The sequence below is a fragment of the Camelus dromedarius genome, chromosome 1, assembly GCF_036321535.1.
Source record: "Camelus dromedarius isolate mCamDro1 chromosome 1, mCamDro1.pat, whole genome shotgun sequence".
NCBI classification, from domain to species: Eukaryota; Metazoa; Chordata; class Mammalia; order Artiodactyla; family Camelidae; genus Camelus; species Camelus dromedarius.
Window position 1 is genome coordinate 39539001 of NC_087436.1, and position 23126 is coordinate 39562126.

The window sequence follows — 23126 nt, forward strand, 5'->3', positions numbered from 1 at the left end:
ATATAGCTGTAGCAACTGACTGGGCCTAATATTACGTTCTATTAAAATCATCCTGGCTTTGGAGAAAGAGCTGGTTTGGTAAATCTATAAAATCAAATATTCTTTTGTCATCATTAATTTACATTTATATTTTAAATATAATATTTTCTTAAGAGATCTTTTAAGGCATATACAAAGTACTGACTGCTAAAACAGTACTTTGGTAAACCTTAAAAAAAGGTTGTAGGTAAACAAGGTAAACCTATAACCTGGTATGTTTTATTATTTGACACAAGGAAGGGAAGGAATGCCCTGCAAACTATTCTGACTCACAAGGAGGCAGATTTCCCTTCAATAAAGACAAATAACTGAAATGGTCAGAAGTGGAAAGTGCTGATGGCATTTAGTGGGGTTTATATGCAGTTTAGATGACTGTTATTAGGAATGTTGTGAAGGGGGATTTCTGCATCTGTATCTGTAACCTCCCTGCTTTAGACTATTCTGAGATTTTTTAGTTGAGCTGAATCTTTAAAAAGTTTTTATTTAATTCCTGGTGTGCTGTTTGTTTTAAACACATAGAAAAATATTTCACCTTGTATTGATAATTTCACTATAACATAGTGATTTTTGCAGTAATTATGATCATTGGAACGAGACTGAACATTTGTACTATATTCTAACATCGCTGTGATCAAGGGAGAACCCAAACCTTTCTGTAGTTTATGCGTCAGTCTGTCTCATTTCTCTGTTTCTGGTCTTCAGTCATTAGCTCTAAACCACTGACAAGCCCAGCTGGCAGACCCAGGCCAGGGGACGGTATGGATAAATGATATTTCCCAGATACCCCACCCAGGGGCCTGCTCATCCTATGCCCTTTTTGCTGCCAGCCAGGTCTGGACTCCATGAATAAGCTCTAGGTCTTAATGCAGAGTCTGAGTTTCGAATTTACCCACTGTGTTCTCTCTTACCATCTCACTTTGCATTGTTCCTCTTTACAATGGAAGCCTTGTTTAGAAAAATAGCAGCCCAGGGCTGCCCAGCTCCTGCCAGCTTGCCCCCTAATATTTCCCATATGACAAAGGATTATCTAACATCTTAACTAACTTTGGAATTGAACCTTCTGGGTCCATATATACTACACATCCCTTTGGCTCGTACCTTTTAATACTGAGGATTATCTTACCTCAATTTATTGGCCTTTTTGGCATTATCTTCAAACCTCGCTGCTGGTATCAGGGCTGCTTTTGTAGTCACCCCCTGGTCCTGTGCCCCATTATGTGTGTATGTCTGTCCTCATAATCATGTCCCCATAATCAAGTACCCCTTCCTCTTGTTGCTCTGCTCCCTCATGCGGCAAGATAACTGATACAGGATTTGCAAAGTACACCATGCCCTATTTGAGAGTCTAATATGTTCAGGCCAGAAGTTACTAGGACAGAAATCAGTGATGTGCAGGATTCATCGTACACACATTACCTGATGATCATTCAAAGAGGGAACTATTTTAGATGGTGAGATCACAGATAATATATATGCTAATGTATGCTAATGTAGTCTACTTCATGAAAACTCGTGAAATTAACGTAATAAGAGGGAATAATAATAATATACACTTTTATCATATAAAATATGATAAAAGAAGGAATCACATAATAACTTCAATTATCAGGTTGTTTATTGTTTAAAGGATCTATCATATGCTTTTGATTTGGAGAGGTGATAGACTTAGTGGTTAATATAAAATGTCAGTTTTTATTCCTTTCGTATAATATATTTTGATCAACAAAGTCAGAGTGGAAGCAGGCCAACAACGTTCTTAATTTCCAGGATGAAATGCATCCTTTGATGTTTTAGAGATACTTGTAGGGAAGGGTGCTGGTGTTTTTCTGTAGTAGAAGGAGAACAAGCAGTGTGGTGACAGTTCTCCCTACTCTGATGTTCCACACGTTTATGTTTCTAGTACCTCCATGAAGTGTCCTGAGAGGTCACTATTTGTACGAAATCAGCTACTCTACTCCCTCAAGTAAACCTAGTATGTATGTGGTATTGTGATATAATAAGAAATACTTATTTGGTTTTTGTCTCTGGTTTCTGGCACAGAGCTCCTACAACCCTTGTAATTTCCTGAGTGACAGGGGTGAGAACAGGGGTGTCTTTTGTTATTTATAACAAGTTCCTTTAAACCTTACCTGAGTTTCTGAGTTTATGCTCATGAGGTGACTCTTATGGGCCCCTAGATAGCTTCATATAGGGGCTGGTTGCTAGAGGAACCAAACATGTAATTAGAGGGTTGGAACTTTCAGCCCCACCCTCTGACTTCTGGGGAAGGGGAAGGGCCTGGGGTTTGAGTTAATCACCTATGGCCAATTGCTGAATCAAGCATGCCTATGTGATGGAACCTCTATGATGCCTCAGGATTGGTAAATGCATCCATCTGCTCGGAGGATGGTACACCCCAGACTCCTGTGCTCAGGACCCTTCTGGACCTTGTCCTACATACCTTCATTTATAATAATAGGAAGTGACGTGTTTCCTTGTATTGTATGGATGGTTATAGCAAATTATGAAACCTAAAGTGGGGGTTGTGGGAACCCCTGGTTTGTAGCCAAGCTGGACAGAAGTATGAGTAACCTGGGAACCTACTACTTGCTACTGGAGTCTGAAGGGGGGCATTTTTGTGGGACTGAGCCCTCAACCTGTGGGGACTTTGCTATCCCTGGGTAGTTAGTGTCAGAACTGAATTAAATTGTAGGACAGCTAGTTGGTGTCTGCAAAAAATTATAGAAAACCCACACATTTGGTGTCAGAGGTATTTGAGAAAAAACATCTTAGGAATGTATTACGTTGTTGAGAGGTACGGAAATACTGATATCCTGAAAAGTTATGTTTTTCTCATCTTTCTCTACCACCAAATTTAGTATTATGTCCAGTATGTCTGTGTTTGATAGGAGTAAAGTGAAATGCTACGAAAGATGTTCTAGTGTCTTCTAAATGTTTTAGTTTTAATAAATATATAGAGAAATAGCTTTGACATACATGAAAACAAGGTATTTTATATTACTGTGTTGAAAGACTTTGGAAATCACCCTTGAATATTTATGTATAAGGATTGTTTTCATAGTGCTTTGAAGGTATATTTTAATAATCCACTGAAGAAAACTGGAGTTCTGAGAATGCAATTTGTTCATCAAAACAACAGGAAGAGCCCACACAATGCCTTTTCGATAGAATTTAATTATGAGCTTAGTGAGGACAGGCCCGATCTCTATCAGGCTGGAATAAAAAAAAAAGGTCCTCAGAGTCTTCAAGTATTAAAAAATACTCAGATAAGTTCAGACCATGTTAGGATTCTAAGACCACTATAGGATTCTTAGTTAACATAATGTATTAAACATTGTGGGAAAACAATACCAAATAATATTTAAATTCTTTAGTTAAAAATTTTTTTTTCACACAGTCAACCTACTTGCATTCTTATGTCCATACTGTATGTCAACTGGATTGATTACAAAATCAAAACAGTTAATAAATTTTAATATGTGTGAAATAAGCATTAAACTAAAACAAAATAGGGTTTACAAACTGGGAAAATGGTAACATTAAGTGATCACCATGTCACTATTCTGAACAAAATAAACATGAGGTACTAGACACCTACTGCAAAGTTTGGTTTCTCCATTCTCCAGAGCCTAAATTATCTGCTAGTATGTTAAACATTTGGGAAGTATATTCATTCTTTCATCTTATTAGCCTATTAGTGGTTCCAAGCTTAGCCTACCAGTAGTTAATATTATTATGCAGGCCACCCTTACTACTATAGAGTGACTTAGGCAGTGGAAAAAAAAATCTTTTGGTCCTATTTTCAATTTCCAGTTGATGTATTTCCTGTCTTGGTTTCAGTTAACATTTTCAGTGCTAAAATTTCTGTGTATCATTCTCCTTGGAATGAGATGTTGCCTTCTTTGTTCTGACTCAAAATGGCAAATTCTATTGTTTTCCTTTATTCTTACATGACAGGTAATATATCACTGGAAAAATCCAAACAAGCAACCTGGATGCATTCAAGTTCAAATGTCACTTTTAATTTTTATAAAGAATGGATTTTTACTTTGATCACTTTTCTAAGAAACTTGATTTATTATTATTTATCACTTTGCTTACTTAGTTTGTATTTTTAAGCTCTGTACTTACATCAGGATCCATTGGAGGGTATTTTCTTCCTTTGCTCTTTCCAAGGCATTTTGTTTTACCTTCTTCCAGTAACTGACACCAGAAACCTTTATGAGAATCAAACCTAAAAAAATACAAAATACAAAGCACAAAAAAGTATTTTTTTAAAGTTATAAATTATTTTATTACCATAAAAGGGCAGAATTTTGGGAATAAAGAAGGGGTGGGACGGTAAACCTTCTTCTAAAATTTTCATATGAAACTTTTGCCCTGAGTAATTATTGGTTAGTCAATTAAATTTTTTTCTTTTTTCTTTTTTAAACTTTTTTTTATTGAGTTACAGTCAGTTTACAATGTTGTGTCAAATTCCAGTGTAGAGCACAATTTTTCAGTTTTACATGAACTTACATATATTCATTGTCACATTTTTTTTTTGCTGTGAGCTACCACAAGATCTTGTATATATTTCCCTGTGCTATACAGTATAATCTTGTTTATCTATTCTGCATGTGCCTGTCAGTATCTACCAAAAAAGTATTTTTAAAGCAACTTATAAGATATAATGACCAAAAACATTAATCTTTTTATTTGGATAGTAATCTATAACCAGGGAAACTGGCATGTTTTTTGACCACATCACTTTGCATAAAGTCTTTTGGCATATTTCTGAATTCTCAGTCCATCTGTCATATTTGTGAGTTTGCCAGATTCCTAATAGAAAAATTGTCAGCAGAAGGTCTGCTATTAATAGAAATTAATAAGCCTACCTCCTTCATCTGGAAGGAAAAAGTTTTATAAATTGCAAGCCTCGTCTTTCCCTTTGCAGGGTTTAAAAATGACAAGTTAGTCTTCATCCATATCTATGGATTTACATAGTACTTGTACCATTCAACTGTAGGGTAATAGAAGAGAGAGGGTTTTGGTGTGCCACGGAGTGAATAATTTTAGGATTCTTTAGTTATAATCCAGTTAATTTTTTTCCAGAGCCACTTTCTTATTTTGGTATTCTGTATTAAAGTAATAACACCCAGAAATGAGGATTTTCATGGCATAATTATAATCAAAATAATAGTAGCACATTAAATTTATATTTCACTTTACCCAAGTATTTCATATAACCCTTTCTTACTTGAGCTCTCCTTATAACCTCTTGACGATATGGAGTATAGGATTTGTCCCATTTAATGGCACTTAGAATAGTGTTTGGCTCTTTGTGAATGTTCACCAAATGTTAGTTAAATAAAAAATGAAAAAGAAGGAAATGTTTGTCAAGGTTTATTTATTTTGGACTATATGCATTTTCAGTATGCAGGTGATGACTCAAGTTTAGGCCTCCAGACCCTAGGTCCAGGGTCTTTTCTTCACTGGTCTCTGGGTATGTTTTGTATTATCATTCATTATGAAAAAAATAATAATTTCTATGCTTGAATATAGAAGTGAAAGTAACAGTCAACAATGAGAATTCTTTCATGTTGCTTTTGTTATTCAGTGATTCTGCTGCTCTAATTTCTTCTTCATTAGGGAGAATTATCATTTAGGGCCACTTTTTCCTTTTGTCTTTAATCCATATTACTTCTCAGAATACTGCTTCTAACTTTTTCTTAAAACTACAGTGTGAACAATGAGCAATGGAAAATTGAAATAAAAACATTTAAATTAGCATTAAAACATGAAGTATCTAGGGATAAAAAAGAATGAAATTTTGCCACTTGTAGCCACATGGATGGACTTGGAAGGTATTATGCTGAGTGAAATAAGTCAGACAGAGAAAGACAAATACTGCATGATATCACTTATATGGGTAATCTAAAAAATACAACAAACTAGTGAATATAACAAAAAGGAAGCAGACTCACAGATGTAGAGAACAAACTAGTGGTTACCACTGGGGAGAGGGAAGTGGGGAGGGGCAAGATAGGGTAGGTGAGTAAGAGGTACAAACTATTAGCTATAAAATAAGCTACAAGGATATATTATACAACACAGGAAATACAGCCAGTATTTTATAATAACTATAAACTATAAATGGAGTATATAACCTTTAAAAATTGTGAATCACTATATTGCACACCTGTACCTCAACTATACTTCAATGAAAATATTATAGCCACTTTGGAAAATTATATGACCCACCAATCCCATTTCTAGGTATTTACCTAGAAGAAATGAGAATATATGTCCACACAAAGGTCTGTACACAAATGCTCACAGTAGTTTTGTTCATAATAGCCCCCAAATGGAAACAATCCTATGTCTGTCAACTGGTGAAAGGCTAACCAAATTGTGATATATCTGAAAATTGGAGTACTACTTAGCAATAAAAAAGAACCTAGTTACTGATAAGTGTAACAACATGGAGGAATGTCAAACGCATTACGCTAAGTGAAAGAAAGAAGAGTGGTTACTAGGGGTCAGGGGTGAGCAGAAAGGATTGACTGCAAAAGTGCATGAGGAAACTTTTTGGATTAATGGAAATGTTCTATATCTTGATTGTGATGGCATGTATACAACTGTACATGTTTGTCAAAATTCATCAAACTACAATTAAAATGGGTAGATTTCATTATATGTAAATTATACATTAATAAAGCTGATTTAAAATATACTATGATTGTGTGATTTGGAGTTGTTCTGCAGCTAATCTTGTAGACTATAACTAAAGCTGTGTGAAAAGAAGGCAAACCTCCATTTCTGCCTCTGCACTGCTTTGGGTATTAGAGACGCTAAAGGATTACTCACATCCCACTTATGCAAAGCCCGTTTCTGCTCATTATTAAAGCAGTTGTGTGAGATCAGGACACAACATGATATGTCTTCATGTTGTTTATACTGTTTTTGGAGTCAGTAAGGCAACTGAATAAATTGTTTCATGCTCAGAGACAGAAGAAAGGAGAGCATTAATAAAGACTATGATTGAAATAATCTATACATGAAAGCTGGAAAGCTCTAATACAACAGCATTTCTGGAATTCTGCTATTGATGTAGTATTTTTCCTGAACATTTTGTCTTTAGTAACTTCCATAATTGAATTCTGACTGATTTGAAGTATTCAAGTGATAAAATTTAGAATCCAGACCAGCTATTATAATTTTTTTAAATTAAAATACCTAACTATAGATTCATGTGTGAAACATGCACCATGCCTTATGTTAAAATGAACAGCCTTCTGACAGAATATTTCTTTAAGAAACACTAAACTTTACACATATTAAAGTTAAAAATCAAAAGAGAAATAGGTTTTTCTTTCACCTCTGCTAATTGATTACGTCTCATGCAGTGGGCTGTCATGCTCAGTTTTACTGAAAAAAATGTGTGCATGTGTAGCTGACACCTAGCCCAGATATCTGTATGCATAGGTTCGCAGGTGGCGGTATAAGTGTATCACAGTGGAAATGAAAAGGAGGTGAATGTAGAAGGGAGATCATATTTATTTTCCAGGTGGCCTGAAGTAGAAGGTGGAGGGATTAATGCTGATGAAGGATCTTGTGAGTTTGAGGACATAAGCAATTTAGAGCCCCTGTGAAGAAGCATGAAAGGAGATGGAGAAAGATCTTCTCCCACATCTGTTCAGATTAGCCTCAGTACTACTGCAATGTGGCAGAACAGCAAGGAAGCCTTTCTGTGTTGGCTGTGGCAGCTAGTTATTTCACACAGACACTAGTAATGGCTAGGACCCTCCTTTAAAGGCTTTCAGGAAGTGAACATTTTGGAGAAAATTCTATGTGCTGTTGAGTGTCTCTCCATGGTTACCCCTTCTTGGAGGTAGGGATACTTTATCATTGTGTCCCCAGAGTCTTGCACATAATAGTCATTCAATAAATCTTTGTTGAATTAAAGAATAAAACTAGAATGGACTGGTTCTTAAGTTTGTGGAATATCACCTGGGGACGTCTAGAAATAACTGGAAGACACTTATGGGCAGGGACAATCAAGATTCTCCAATGATTCAGCCTCCAACTGGTAATATCTCTATGTTAATGAAAATGTGACTTTAATTTTACTCTTGGGAAGGTGAATCCCAGGGAGCATTTAGATTACACTTAGAAAGTTCAAGAATGTTTGAAATATCTTTAAATTGAAATAACATGTCTGTGAAAGAATACTGAATTGCAAATAGTGCAAGTAAATTTCAAAGCCAAAACACCATTATTTAGGTGTTACTAATATGGAACAAGCACAGAAGTTTTTAAAAGTCTGTTCCCTCTCTATAAACAGAATTTTATGATGTAATGAACCATTTTACTGATACATATTTTATTTTTAGCAGCTGTTTTAGAAAAATTGAACTATAGTCAGTTTACAATGTGTCAATTTCTAGTGTACAGCATAATAGTTCAGTCATGCATGTATATACATATATTCGTTTTCATATTCTTTTTCATTATAGGTTACTACAAGATATTGAATATAGTTCCCTGTGCTACAGTAGAAACTTGCTGTTTATCTGTTTTATATATAGTAGTTAGTATCTGCAGATCTCGAACTCCAATTTATCCCTTCCCACTTCCTTCCCCCACTGGTAACCATAAGTTTATTTTCTGTATTTTAGCAGCTTTTTTGAGATATAATTTACATATCATAACACAGATTTTAAGTGTACATTTCAGTGATCTGTAGCAGATTTATATAGCTGTGTAGTTTTAGAACATTCCAGTTTTAGAACATTTCCACCTCCCCCTCCAAAATTCCTTGGAGCCCACTGAAGTTAATCCCTATTGTCACCCCCAGTCCTAGGCAAGCACTCATCTGCTTTCTTTCTCAAAATTTATCTCTTCTGAACATTTCCTTTTTTTTTTTTGAGGTGTGGATATGCCAATTTTTTAAAAATCTGTTAACCAGATTGGTTCCAGGTTTTGGCTATTATGAATAATGCTGCTGCGAACAAGTCTATGTGGATGTAGATTTTCATTTCTTTGGGGGTAGATTCCTAGGAATGGAATTGGATTAGTTATATGCTTCTGTTTAATTTTTAAGAAACTGCAAAACTGCTTTTCTAAAGTGGCCATATATTATACATTACTTTCAGTAACATATGAGGTTTCCAGTTTCTTTACATTCTTGCCAACATTTGGTATTGTCTTTTGGATTACAGCCATTCTAATGGTATTTCAATGTGATTTTAATTTGCATAGTGCCATGATTACATATTTATTAATGCAAACTGACAGTGTATCTGGAGATAGATTCTTTTTATAATAGTGTCTGAGACAACTTAAAAAGCTGATTTTAAGGTTTCAGTTTTTTAAAGGAAGTACTTTCTGTTATACTATTCATTAGTAAAAATTCACAATATTGTTTTTCTCTAGTTCTAACGTCTTGTGCCAATATGAAGAGCCTAATAGATTGGCACTGTAGGCTTCAGAGGACTCCTGCCTCACTTGCTGAGTGACTTTGAGCTTAGGTTTTCTGTGCCCTGGTTTTGGAAAAGGAGCAAATAATTCCTATTACATAGTGTTATGAAGCAATACATATGAAATAGTTAGAACTTATAAATGTATACTGATTTTGAATTGCTATAATCACTTTTAAAAACAAATTTGTAAGAAATTGGAATAAAAATTATTTTTTTTATTGCTTAGCATTTCTAGTTGCTGTTTCACAGGTTGTCTAGAGACCCAACAGATTTTCGCTACAATGGGTACTGCTTTTGCTATTAAAAAAAGTTTTAATTGGGCACAATTTTACTCAAACTCATCTGAAATGGGAAAGAATTCCCATTGATTAGAATATTAATTTGGTTGCCAGGGGAAGTGATACTAGAAACAAGTGAAGCAGCTTCAGTTCTTTATGATTTAGTTAAGCCCCATCCACAGAACAAAACAAAATAAAGACACAATCTTCATTCAGCTCCTGGCCTTAAAATCCTTACTGTTCATTTATTAGTTTTCATAGTAAATTATTATTAAAAATTCATATAACTCAGTCTGGTTTCATTCATGCTAATAAAGAGGTTAAATCACTGAGAAATAAAGATGTCTGGTTCAGGTATTTAGCTAACTAGTATTTGTAATTGTGAAGTGGTCATTGATGACTAGATATAATTGTGAATGGATATATTCATGGGAAAAATAAAAGTTTATAGTTTTCATTTTAGTTTATACAAATTAGCGAAATTCTATGCTGAGCATTATTTTTCCTATTTTTTTCTTAAATGATTAGACCGTTTTGAAACACTTGATGATACATAACATGCAAGCTAAAGTAATGTCAGTTTATCAATTCTATTTATAATTTAGAGATTAAGGTTATATTGAACAAGAATTATAAAATGTAAATTTACGTAATTGAATGAGAAAGTTCCCATTTATATATTTTAAAGCTTATACTGCTTATTTCAGATCACAACCACACTCAAGAAAATCAGATTTTTTTTACATCTTCAATATGTCCTCTAAAATCCTTGATGACGGCACTAAGTGATTTTAAGATATTTTAGACTACCCATGACTGTATGAACACTTTCTGTAGTGATTGTGAAAAGGAATAAATAACACTCTTAACAATGGAAATTTATTGCTGTTTTTCTTGAAAATACTTCTGAAACTGGATTTCTTTTTTAGTATTAAAGATAATAAGTTTATAGATTTCTTAAATTGGAGTACTCTTTTATGCCAAGATTGCATGGCAAACCTTTGCACAGACCTAGTTTCATTCATTTATTCTACTGTGTGCAAAGAACTGGATTTATGTGGTTAGTTGAGAATTCATATCTGTTTGGAGTTCAGTATATTCTTAGAGGACTTTAATTTTTTAAAGCAGCAAAGAGGTAGTTTTCATCACTAGTAGGAAAAATATGAAGCAACAAATGTCATTCCTGAGAACATACATTTAATGCACCCAGTCATCTCCAACACGTCCGACGTACCACAGAAACAATTTACCTGTACAGTTACTTCAGTGAGAGTAACTAAATTTTAAGGGCAGGATTCAGAGTAACTGCAAAGGGCATGGGTGAAGGAGGATTTAGACCTAAGTCAATGACAGGAAATTCCAAATATTCTACAACAGGTACACTGCTGGTTTTTACAAGGTGTGTCAGGCCAACGGATTGACAGGAAAGCATAAAAAGAAACTGAATGGCAGTACATTATCTCTATCAGCAGGGTGAGTGACTGGGCAGCCCTGTGGGACCAGATACTGTGGTTTCAGAGACTACACACATCTTATCTTGCTGCTTCACCCACTGAGCCCCCAACCAGGCTAGACAATCACATAAGGGGTAATTTTAGCCAGGTATATCCCAGGTGCAAAGTGACCCACGGTTCTTTGTATATAGTATGTTGCTTTGATACTAATTTCTCTTAAGTTTACACTCCCTTAACTTGGCAGTGGCAGTGAATAAAAAGCTTGCCGCTGAGATGGATGCGAAGGGGACAAATCCACAGCATGCAGGTCAAGGACCATTCCGTAAGAAAAAGAGATTATGTCTTTTTGGAATACTCCACTCCTTCTTCCTGAAATACAGTGCTTTGCTAGATACTCTATAAAAAAAAGACCACCCAAAGATAAGCTAACTTGAAATAGAAAACTGTTTAGAAAATAAAAGCTTTCTTTTCTAAGAGATCCTTAAAAAGATACAAAGCAGAAAGTGGACTTGAATTGCGAATTGAAGCAAAAATCACTCGGCTTTCTTTAAGGTCAAGCTGAAAGTTAAATACCTGAGGCTGGTGTCTGTGTTAGTACTTCAACTAAGCTCTACAAAGCTCTGATAGTACTCACACGACAGAAAACACAGAGGTCAGACGGTTAATAGTAACAACAAAGTAAATGACTCTTAGGAGGGAAGCTCAAAACTCAAGTACCAACTATTCCTTTGTTCTTGAAATCAAAATGTCTCTCTTACGTCTCTACATATGATTTGTGCAAGATGTACACAGTATTTGATGTTTTTCTGCCAATCTTTTACTGTAAGGGGTGGTGAAAGGAATCCTGCCTCTCACTTTCTAAACTGCTGTAGCATAAAGAGTGCGATGAAAAGAGGATATCAGTTGACCTATAGAACTGCATTTTATACTGTGAAACACAATGGATGAATTCCACAATAGAGTCTTACCTGGTTTCTTTAAAGCTCAGTCTATCACTCTAAAATTAAATATATATATATTATAGTGAGAGCCAGGCCCACGGCTCATCCAACTCAGGATCTAACAGTTAACTTGTTCCAGTTGCATATGAAATAGGAACAAAGGCACCCTCGTAACTGATTGGCAACCATTATAAATGGACAAAGCAAGGTGGAGGTCTGATGTAAAATGCCAGATCAAGTCCAGAGTGAGGATTAAGGTGAGGTAAGAGAGGCATCCACTCTCAGGCATCTGTAGAGTCCTGACAGGGAGTGCCTGCTTAAATCCTAGTGCCTCTCTTGCCTCACCCTGGTCCCCACCCAGATGAGAGTTGATTACCTAGGAAATTTAGATGGAACCAGTGAAAGAAAACCAAACAGGAGCTGAAGCTGCTGAGGCCTGACAAGGTCAGACCTACAGTGGGAAAAGACAAGGAAACAATGCAAGAATGTGTAAGAGTAATCATAGCACATTTGTGTCTGCCTATTCAGTCATCTATTGGGCTATTTCTTGCTGTATGACATTGTTTTTGAAAATTACACATAAGAGAGAGGAGTTCATAAATCACCCTTTTATACTTCCAAGACGTCCCAGTATTGTCTTTTAAATAGACTCAGACTTATTTTAAGTAGCCTCTTATAAGATTAGTTGTAGTCTTAAGAGTTACAACAGTTTTGTTCCTCTACTTTCCTTCCAGGGGAAATCTTTCATAGTTAGAAATCAATAGAGGATTTTGGACATTTCTTTGCCACACTGTTGAAATGTTCTTTCCCAAGTGGTTAAGGTCAACTGGAAAATAATCAGGAGGTAAGGAACAGGTAACTCAACAGTTGCATCACCAAACTACAGTTTCTTGAAAATCAGGTCTTTGCTGAAACTTCAATAAATTAATTAGAATATAAACTTACGTTAAAGCTTCTGAGTAATTATAATGAGGAGAAACGCCTAGAAACTTCTGGACTTCATCCATCACAGTAGCAGGATCTGTTCTTAGCTGTTGTCCATCGATAATTAGCAACTAAATTACCAAGGAAATAAAAAAAGACAATGCACATTGAAAAAAGACATGTCACCGTACAATAAAAAAAATTCTGCACTCTGAATTTATTCAACGAGAGACACTGTACCAAGGGGATTTACATGCGTTGTTGTTAAGACATAACCAGGCCATCCTCATTAATGACCTGGAATAAAAAATAAATCACACTAATGAAATGCACTCATGTTTTGTAGTCTGAGGAGTCCTGCAAACACAATGAAAACAAAAAAGCCATTTGAAGGTACCAAGAGAACTTAAGAATTGGGACTACAAAATCACAAGCGGAAACCAAGTTTAAAAAGAGACAAAAAAAAGATTCAAGTCGGGAAGGAGCATTGTAGGAAACGAGAGGTTATAAGACCAGGTACAGTGAGACTGAGGACTGTCACTTTCTGTGATTCCATTCAAAGGAGAAGCACTGTAAAGTTTTTAGAAAGCTTTGAAAATCCATTTGGAGTAAAAGATAAGACTCTCAGAGAACCTGAAAGGGAACGTAAGTTCCTCAACAGACTTAAAGTAGGAATTTGCTTATTACTCTGATGAAGAAAGGGGATGAACTAAGCAAGATAAAATGCCAGGAGCCTGGATGGAGGACCATAAAGCTTGGAAGGCAATTCTTGCTTATACCTCTTCTCCAATATTTCTATTTAGTTTATACCAACATCGTTCAATAGAATTTTCTGCGATGATGGACATGTTCTCCAGCTGTGGTGACTAACAGGTCACTACTGAGCATTTGAAATAGGGCTAATGTGATTGAGGAACTTAATTTTTAATTTTATATAATTTTAATAAAAATTTAAATAGCCATATATGGTTGCATATATGGTATCACTTTGGATAGCATGGCTCTAGACACTTAGGCATACCCCATGACTGATGTGACTGGACTGCTTTATGCAATCCAATGTAGGGGCTAATTTTGTAATCTAGGCAAAAGAGGGAAGCAGGGAAGCCAAAAAAAACAGAGGACTTATGAAAAATTCAGCAATGTGGTTCAAAGGGAAATAATGGCACTTAATTAAGCAAAACAGTGTTTGCCTTGTTAAGAGATTCTCAAGCTTTATTCTCAGAATAAGAATCAGGAGTATCACGCTTCTGAATCTCTTTACAATCAGGAAAGGTATGCACTAGAAAATAGGACAGGGAGAATTATCCTGAAATACTTCTAGAGAGAAAATTAGATAGTTTTTTATTTTTTTTTTTAACCTCTGCCGATATTCTTTGCCAGGGTCTCATTTACAACTAAAGAGTAAAAGCTAGTAATGTTTTATTGAGTAAAAATTTCCTCTCTCCTAGAGGCAAAGTCATCAACTTAATGAGATTGTAACATGATGTAAATTCTTATTGCTCAATACCTGAAAGGGAGGGAAATAAACAAGCCATCTCTCGATGTGGCTGGCATACCACCCTGGGACCAAGCATCTCTTCTGCAAGGCTCTAAGCTCGGAGGGTGCACGGGGCCCGGCTGAGATCACTTCGTAGAAGCTGAACTTCAGAGCTGCGGGGTCTTCATGTGATCGCTGATGCTATGATGAAAAGGTGGATAATGAAACTAACTTGAACCCTAGGTATAAATAATTAAAAACCAATCTCTGTGACAAGTCACAAAGCTAAAGGAAGGAGTGCCTCTCTGCTGGAGAGTTACTTGTTTTGCAATTAATAAAGGATGGAAATGTTTGCTTGGAGCATCAGGACTTAAAGTTATGACGCTGATGAGAATGTATTTTTGAGAACTATTTGGTTGAGGTGGAATTCCTGATAAGGATTCCTTCACCAATTTTACGGAGTCATTTCCTTCGTGTATATATTTTATTCTGCAAGTAAACTTTTGAAAGTTGCATTAATGCCCTCTTTTCGGCCCATAAGAAATCATTTGTTATGTCCAGTGAATATCCTTAATGCACAGAGCACTCTACCAGTTCTGCCAGACAGTTTTGCTCCATCTGGTAATGCAGTTTTAGATTAGAAAAGCCCTATCAGCCATATAAATGGAGAAACTACTGAAAACTCTGACATGTTCATTATCTGAAATCCACAGCTTTTATCAGGTACTACCTAGCATCTAAAAGCCAAGGTTATTTTACCTAATGGTAACCTTTGCGATGAATCAGAATCACTTATTGTACAGAAAATGCAGAAAGCAGCAATCCAAATAGGAAAGTGTTTCATAATAGCTCAGGCTAAGGCCCAGGGGTTTGAGGAAATCACCTTTTCCCTAAATTGACCAATAAATATTCAGGCTTAGTGGTGGGTTTGTGGATGTTTTTACCACATTGAGTTGAATAGCAAATTTGCCGCAATTGAGATTCAAATTACTATACTACAAACTCTACTAGACTTTGTTAAGGCCTGCGTTTTGCCACTGTGGAGTGATTTATTTGTAATATTTAGGACATTTTGTTAGCTTGCAGCCCTGAAATTCCTTTTTCAGCAAATTCTCAATTTTTCAAGGCTAAGTGGTTGCCACACTCCAATTTTCTTCTTTCTCTTTGAGTCAATTAGGGCTTATTTCTCTTTTCTCCAGATACCCAGTGGAAAAGGTAAAAGGTGCAAGATCAAATCAGTCAGTTTGCAATTTGCTGTATTTTTGACTTGATGGCTCCAGGAGTTTGGCATGACTGATTAGTGTGGAATTGTGATTTTGGCTTTCCGGGATGTCTCATTCCCTGTTATGCAGAGTATTATCAACATGCCTATCTAAGATCCCATTTGCTTTATATGACCTTTTCCCACTCTGTCCCAGCCACAAAACCTTTCCTGACAATCTTCTTTCTTTTGTGAACCTGGGGAAACTGTTTTTTTCTTTTTTAAACATTTTTTTTTTAAGTATAATCAGTTTACAATATGGTGTGAATTTCTGGTGTATAGCATAATGTTTCAGTCACGCATATACATACATATATTCCTTTTCATATTCTTTTTTATTATAGGTTACTACCAGATATTGACTATAGACATTGTATGTGCTATACAGAAAAAGCTCATTGTTTATCTATTTTATATGTAGTAGTTGGTATCTGCAAATCCCAAATTCCCAGTTTATGCCTTCCCATCCCCTTTCTTCCCTGGTAACCATGAGTTTGTTCTGTATGTCTGTGAGTCTGTTTCTGTGGAAAAACTGCTTTTGTTAAATAACAAAAGGACCCCATGCTGAGAAACTTTATTCTCTAATATCGACTGTCAGGGATGGAGATGTTTGAAATCAGTGAGGATGGAACCTCCTGCTCTTGCCTGGAGGATCAGAGCTCTGTGGGTCACTTTGATACAGAGAAGCAGCCTTTTTTGCAACCCCTGTGCAGTTTCAGATAAGAGATTTTTGGACATAACATTCCGCATTTATCTTAACTTTATAGTTTCCAAGGAAATAGGACCCTTCGTCTGCTTTTCAGCCCTGACCTCCCTATAACCCCTTGGACACACAGCCCTGCTTGCGCTATCAAATATTCCAATTTAATTTTACCTAAATTTTCCCCCTTACAAATCCTTCCCTTTTTTAAGGAAATGCCCAATAGTTCTAGTGTTCAGGCTCCTCTGCTGCAGCCTGTTAATATACCTAACTTGTGTCCCTGGTGGTCTTTATTGGGTGGGCTTTATCACTCTGTAGAAGTCTGTCACTTAATACTTTCTGATTTATACACTGGTTATTTTTACATATTTCTCCAATTAGACTGAAGGCAATCTTGAGCACCGCATCCATATTTATTAATTTACCTTCAAATCACACTTAGAACAATACTTTGCACAAGGAGGTCATTAAAATAATTGAATGAATGGATGAACACATGGACATTAGGAAGGTGGTTTTTAAATTACAAAACACGAATGATAATTAAGGATCCTAAAGACTAAAGACACTGACTGTTAATTTTGTTATGTTCTTATATTTAATTCTGACTGCTTTTTATTGAACTTTTTCCATTTGATGATTAATAAAATATCACTAGGACAGTTTTTTCATGTTATTTTTAATGATTTATTAAAATAAAAATGTATTTAATGTACAAGTATTATGATTAGAGTCTGTTAAATTATTTCAAAGTGATTGTTTCTGTGCTAGGTTCTGACCAACATCAGAAATATAACAGCAATGAGTATATAAGAAAGAGGCTTAGAACAGGGGACAATGGGTGGGCTTTCAGTATGACAAGTTCATATATATATTTATTTTTTGTATCTATTCTTTTTCAGATTCTTTTCCATTATAGCTGTTACAAGATATTAAATATAGTTCCCTGTGCTATACAGTAAATCCTTATTGTTTATCTATTTTATATATGGTGGTGTGTATCTGTTAATCTTACATGCCTAATTTATCCCTCCCCCTTGTTTCCCTTTTGGTAACCATAAGTTTGTTTTTTATGTCTGTGAGTCTGTATCTGTTCTGTAAATAAGTTCATTTGTGTCATTGTTTCAGATTCCACATATAAGTGATTATCATATGATATTTGTCTTTCTCCATCCAGTTTACTTCATTTAGTATGATAATGTCTAGGTCCATCCATGTTGTTGTAAATGGCATTATTTCATTCTTTTTTACAGCTGAATAATATTCCATTGTGTGTGTTTGAGTGCATGCACACACACCACATCTTCTTTCAGAGAATTCCTATATTTTCTTATATTTAGTTTTGCTATTAAGTTATTTCTTGAGTACAAGCAGTTATTTAAGTTCTTTTAGACTCAAGGTCATCAATCTATGGCCCATGGGCTAAATTTGGCTTGCTGTTTGTTTTCATAAATAAAGTTTCATTGGAAGACAGCTAAAGTCATTCATTTAAGTATTTTCTATGGCTGCTTTTGCAATAAAATGGCAGAGTTGAAACCACATGGCCTGTGAAACCTGAAATATTTACTCTCTGGTCCTTTTCAGAAAAAAACCTGTGACTTCTGCTTTGGGGAATCAGTTATATTCCTCATCTGTCAACTGAGATGATAAAAGCAGCATTATACACATATTAGATGAAAATAATAATTTTAGGTTACATTTTACTTTTCAAATGCAGATGTACAGAAGCACAGATATGTGTACAAGTATATAATATTTTGTTTGCTCTATTTTAATTTCTTCATTGCATTTATTAAATGCAAAATTAATAAAAACTTAAGGAGTAAGTTTCACCACAGAAACAGAGAAAAAATTATTCACGTTTCTGCAGATATAAACTAGCAAATCTTCTCTTTTATTAAATCCTAAGGTGGTGGCTACTGCTGAAAACCATCTTCTCCATACTCCGCTTCTACATGCTGTATTCTGTCTGTATTTTCCTTACCTGGTACCAGGAATATGCTCGGTCTGATGGGTCAATGAGAATGGTGATGATCTTGGCTTTGGGGACCAGAGAAGCTGCTCTTTTAGGAGCTTCCTCTGAGTGGAAGTAATTGGCACTCTTCTCGAACAGAAAGTCAGTAGTAACATTAGATGGGACAGGGAAGAAATCCATATACCTAGAAAAGGAATATTTCTCAAAATAAGACTCTGGTTTATATTCATACTCTGGTAACTGAAGATGTTAAAGGTGTCCCACAAACAAATTCATTTGTTTCCTAAACAAAAGCCTTTTTCTTTAAGGCATTTGTCCCACATAATTAGCAAGGAAAAAATATACAGGAACACTAACAATGTATTTTGAAAATGCTTTCCTAAATACATTTTTTTTTCTGCTTAATATCAGGAAGAAAGGTATGAGAACGAAAATGTACATGTAGAATGATCAAACTGCAACAATAATCAGTCTAGCTGTATAAAATGGATCTAAATACAGAACTGTTTTACAGAGAAAAATATGAGTGCTCAACCAAAAAGAAAACTTGATCAAAACAAATAATATGTACAGTTCAAAGGCATTTTAAAAGAACTTAGACAAAACATTTTTTTTAAATTCATCATAAGTAAAATAATTTCATTCCTACTAATGTATTATGCTACTGCTACATTCAACTATAAAGTACCAAAGTACAGACCAGATCTGGTATAAACACTGCCTATTTGGTTAATTTTTTCCGTGTATAGCCATTTATATCCTTTAGAATAATTATAAATTTTAAAAAGTATGTACATATTTCCAGATGAAAATCCTATCAAAATTTCCAAGGTCAGTTCCTGTATCCTTAACTGAGGTCAGAATTTAAATCACCAGCAGAGTGAACACAGGAATACCTGTGGCCTCAAGCTCAGAAATGTAGGACATAATAGATTTTATATAATATTCTATTTGTGTAAAATGTCAAATATAAATGAATTCAGCATATGATAATAGGTATTTCTGAAGCACCAAGGAAAATCTTTCAGAGGAAAAGGGGCCTTATTAGAGAGAACATGCAAATTTAACTTCGATATTCCTTACATTTTATGATAATGGCCTCACCCTCCACCCACACCCTCTTCAATTCATAAGCCACTAAGATTTTGGGCTACGAAGATAAGGTAGTTCAATAATTACTGAATGAGAGTCATTAACATATATGTGATGACTTCTTTTTGCAGTGTGCTGTTTTCTTTCAGTCACATAGTAAAGCTTCTAGTAGGATTCCAGTTGTCATATTACAGAGTTTGACTGGTACAACAAAGTGATATCTTGAAACTCAGGGCAGTACAGAAATCCTTTTATGTTTTCTGGAAATTGCTTTATTGGTGATATGTCATTCTGGAGTCCTTTTCTTTTGGGGTAAAGACATGCACAAAAATTTTTGCAAAGTTTGATCTGCTGTCTGTTCTGGTGTATATTCTATTTGTAGAAAGTGCCAAATATCAGGATACTTTTTAGATGCCCACACTGGTTCCAGGGGTGCTAAGGTCATACCAAATGTCTGGTGGTATCTTATTTGGTACAGGCTTGTCTCAATCTTGCTTATTCTGAGAAAGGCTCCAAAAATCACAAAAGAAGGGCAGAAGGTACTGAATTCAGTTAACTTTTAATTTTAAAAAACTGTTCCCAGTAGTCCTCAATATCTACAATACTTTAGGCCTTGAAAACATCATGCATTTCTGGATCTTGGACCTATAATGTATTGGTTTTCCCCTGGGCCAGAGGCTCACAGAGAAAGCAGGGTCCAGTTCTTGTCTGCTTGTGTGCTCATGTTTTTCTAGTATAGTGGCTGGTACTTATAGACTCTTGAAAAATGTCTGATGAATAAATAAGAAAATAAAAAGAGTTCAGCTTCCTATCTTCAGGGCGGAAATGGGTCCACATTTGGAGAATATGAATTCAGGTTGCTCAAAGAACTGGTGAGCAAACCAGAGTGGTTTAAAATTTTGGGTGTCAAAACTAAATGCCTGCCTCATTTGCTACTCCCATAGTACCTCAGCATTTTTTTTTTTAACTGAAAGATGTGATTTTTGTAACATTCCACACTTATTTATTTCTTAGGTTGACCCTGTATTTCCAAGTGATTTTACTCAAAGCCGGATTAAGATGTTTAGAGGTCCTAAATGTTAACAGGATTTGATGGCTCTCTATATATCCCTCCAACCTGCCACTGCATCCCCATGTAATTATAAAAAATAATACCAAACTGTAAAAGTAGAAAATTTAACTGTTCGCATCAAACAAACATTTTCTTAGGAATCCTGATCACAAATCTTAGCTATTTTATCTAAGATGGAGTTTTCTCATTTTCATTTGCCCTGCTTTGCTTGTGCCCTAACCCTGTGTTTAAGCTGCCTGTTAGTTAAGGCAGCCCTGATTCTACCCCATTCTCCAAGAACAGATCCTTGTCTCCAGATTAACTGTGCCTAGGCTAATTCTGTAAGTGGCCCTGATACACAGAGACACGTAATATCCAACCCTGTGGCTCTGTGGTCCTAAAGGGACTGCTGAGGGGCTGATGCTTCATAGAGAGGCAAGGCCAGCCAGAGGACAGTGGATACATTTGATGTCCTTGAGAGCAAAGCTGTAGTTATTGCTAATAGACTGACATTTGCAGTTACTATTACTTGTTATTCGTGTTAATTGCCTTTTATTAAACATATAATTTGTCAGTCAAAAGTATTTGCAGTTGGGATGTTTTTACTGATTTGTAATTAAAATCTTTCATTGCTCCTTTGCTTTCAACCTACTTATGCCATTTCTTTGTAAACTGCTTAAAGGACTTTTTGTTCCTGTTACAGTGCCTATACACTGGCTTATGAACAGCTTTTTTAAAAAAATTGAATATTCTCAGAGATATTCTTAAGTCCTAGGGAATCCAAGTAGCATTGCATTCCTCTCCACTTCTAAAGCAGGTTTTAATCACCCCCTTTAGTCCTGATGTTAACGTCATTTTATTCTACTATATACAAGCATATATATTTGAGTCAGTGGGCAAACAGCAGCTGAAGCAGTTGATGGTTTCTTGGTTCTCACAGCTGTTGCTTAACACCACCCAATTAATCAGTGTCAAGCACTGTCCTGAAAAACTGGCGCGGAAATACATAACAATTAAAATGTACGTAAATCCTAGTAGGTACTCAGATTATACTCAGTCCACTTCTTTAGCTTTGCATTTGGACTACTGACAAGCAAACCTTGAAGGGGTTGATATGTATAAAATAGAGATCATACAATTTGACAAGAGGGGCTAATATAGAACACCTTTCTGCTAAACTACATGCAAAATGTTTATGCTCATACTCTAGAATTATTATAAGAATTTACTCTTTTATACCACTTTCTGCCCAGAATTTATACCTTAACAGAAAGACTTCTAGATACATTTATGACTAACATGTTTGTTTGCCACACCTCTTCCTACTATATTAATATGTTTTGTGTATATTTGACATTTTAACTTTTAATTTTAATTTAACTCTTCTCCTAAGATGGTTGATGTATTTCTAATTTCAAGGCCAAAAATTAAATTTTGTATAGTGTTGATAGCTTTTTGATAGCTTCTACTACTCATGAAATACCTACATATGTCTAGTTCTGTTTATTGACCTTTTGTACCAAAGCAAAGTAGACAATTCTGTATGTGAATTGTAGCATCACTTTAATGCAAAGGGCACAAGAACAGAAAGCTATGAAAGTGCTTTCTTAAGAGTAGAGAGGAATGAAATTCCTAGGTATTAGGTATTTCTCTGACTTTATATCTGTGATTACCATCAAAGATAATTAATGCAAATTGAAATTCCATGTAAGTCTTTTGAGGCGACAAGTCCCTTCATAAAAACTGAGAAAAGTTTGTTATGAATAATTTTTGTGCTCCTTCATGTTATTCCATCAGTTTTCGAGGTGCAGAGGATAACGCTTATTTGTGGCTACAAACTTGTATGCTTATATTAAATATTAGCGCTAATTTTATACTGTGCACAGTACATATACTTTTAGATTTATACTAATAACCCATCTTACCAATCAATCCCCCTGTGGTAGTTATTTCTATTAAAGAACTGTACCTCCTCAAAGGTTTTTGGGCTGGGGGAGTTACTAAGGATGGAAGGATGCATAACCAGGAACAAATACAAAGCAGTGGTTCCTGAAAAGACAACAGAGGTTTGGAGATTAATTAAATGAAAACACAGTGTCCTACTATTAGCATTTCAAAGTCATTAATAAGCTAAATATTACAATGATCCAAACAGATACATATAAGTACCCCTTGAATTAAATTGAATAGATAACCAGCATTTAAAAGAAGTGAATTCTAAAATACAGGGATAGTGTGATGTGAAAAGAGGCCTGTTGCAGGAACTGGGAGGACTGCTTTGGACCTCAGCTCAGTCACTGACTTGGTCTGTGACTTTAGCTTTTAGCTTTTCTGTCTTGGCTTATTAGTGGAAAATCACCTGCTGTGCTTATTTCCTAGGCTTTCTCTGAGGACGAAGAGACATATTGTACTTAAATATATTTTGATATTAATAAAGCATCATATAAATGAAAGCTATCATTATTTA

At 35.3% G+C, this 23126-nt stretch overlaps 1 protein-coding gene and 1 long non-coding RNA gene across 3 annotated transcripts in view; one reads left to right on the forward strand and one right to left on the reverse strand.

The window, feature by feature from the left end:
* The window catches only part of LOC105093636 (uncharacterized), a 697614-nt gene that overhangs the window by 19692 nt on the left and 654796 nt on the right, over positions 1 to 23126 (forward strand). The gene's annotated exons all lie outside the window — the stretch shown is intronic.
* The window catches only part of LOC105093638 (N-deacetylase and N-sulfotransferase 3), a 131676-nt gene that overhangs the window by 990 nt on the left and 107560 nt on the right, over positions 1 to 23126 (reverse strand). The window contains exons 8-12 of the mRNA XM_031466854.2: positions 22585 to 22708; positions 18526 to 18700; positions 14611 to 14781; positions 13122 to 13231; positions 4171 to 4273 (exon numbers count right to left, since the gene is read on the reverse strand). Of these exons, the coding sequence (XP_031322714.2) occupies positions 4171 to 4273; positions 13122 to 13231; positions 14611 to 14781; positions 18526 to 18700; positions 22585 to 22708 (683 nt within the window). The remainder of the gene's footprint in view (positions 1 to 4170; positions 4274 to 13121; positions 13232 to 14610; positions 14782 to 18525; positions 18701 to 22584; positions 22709 to 23126) is intronic.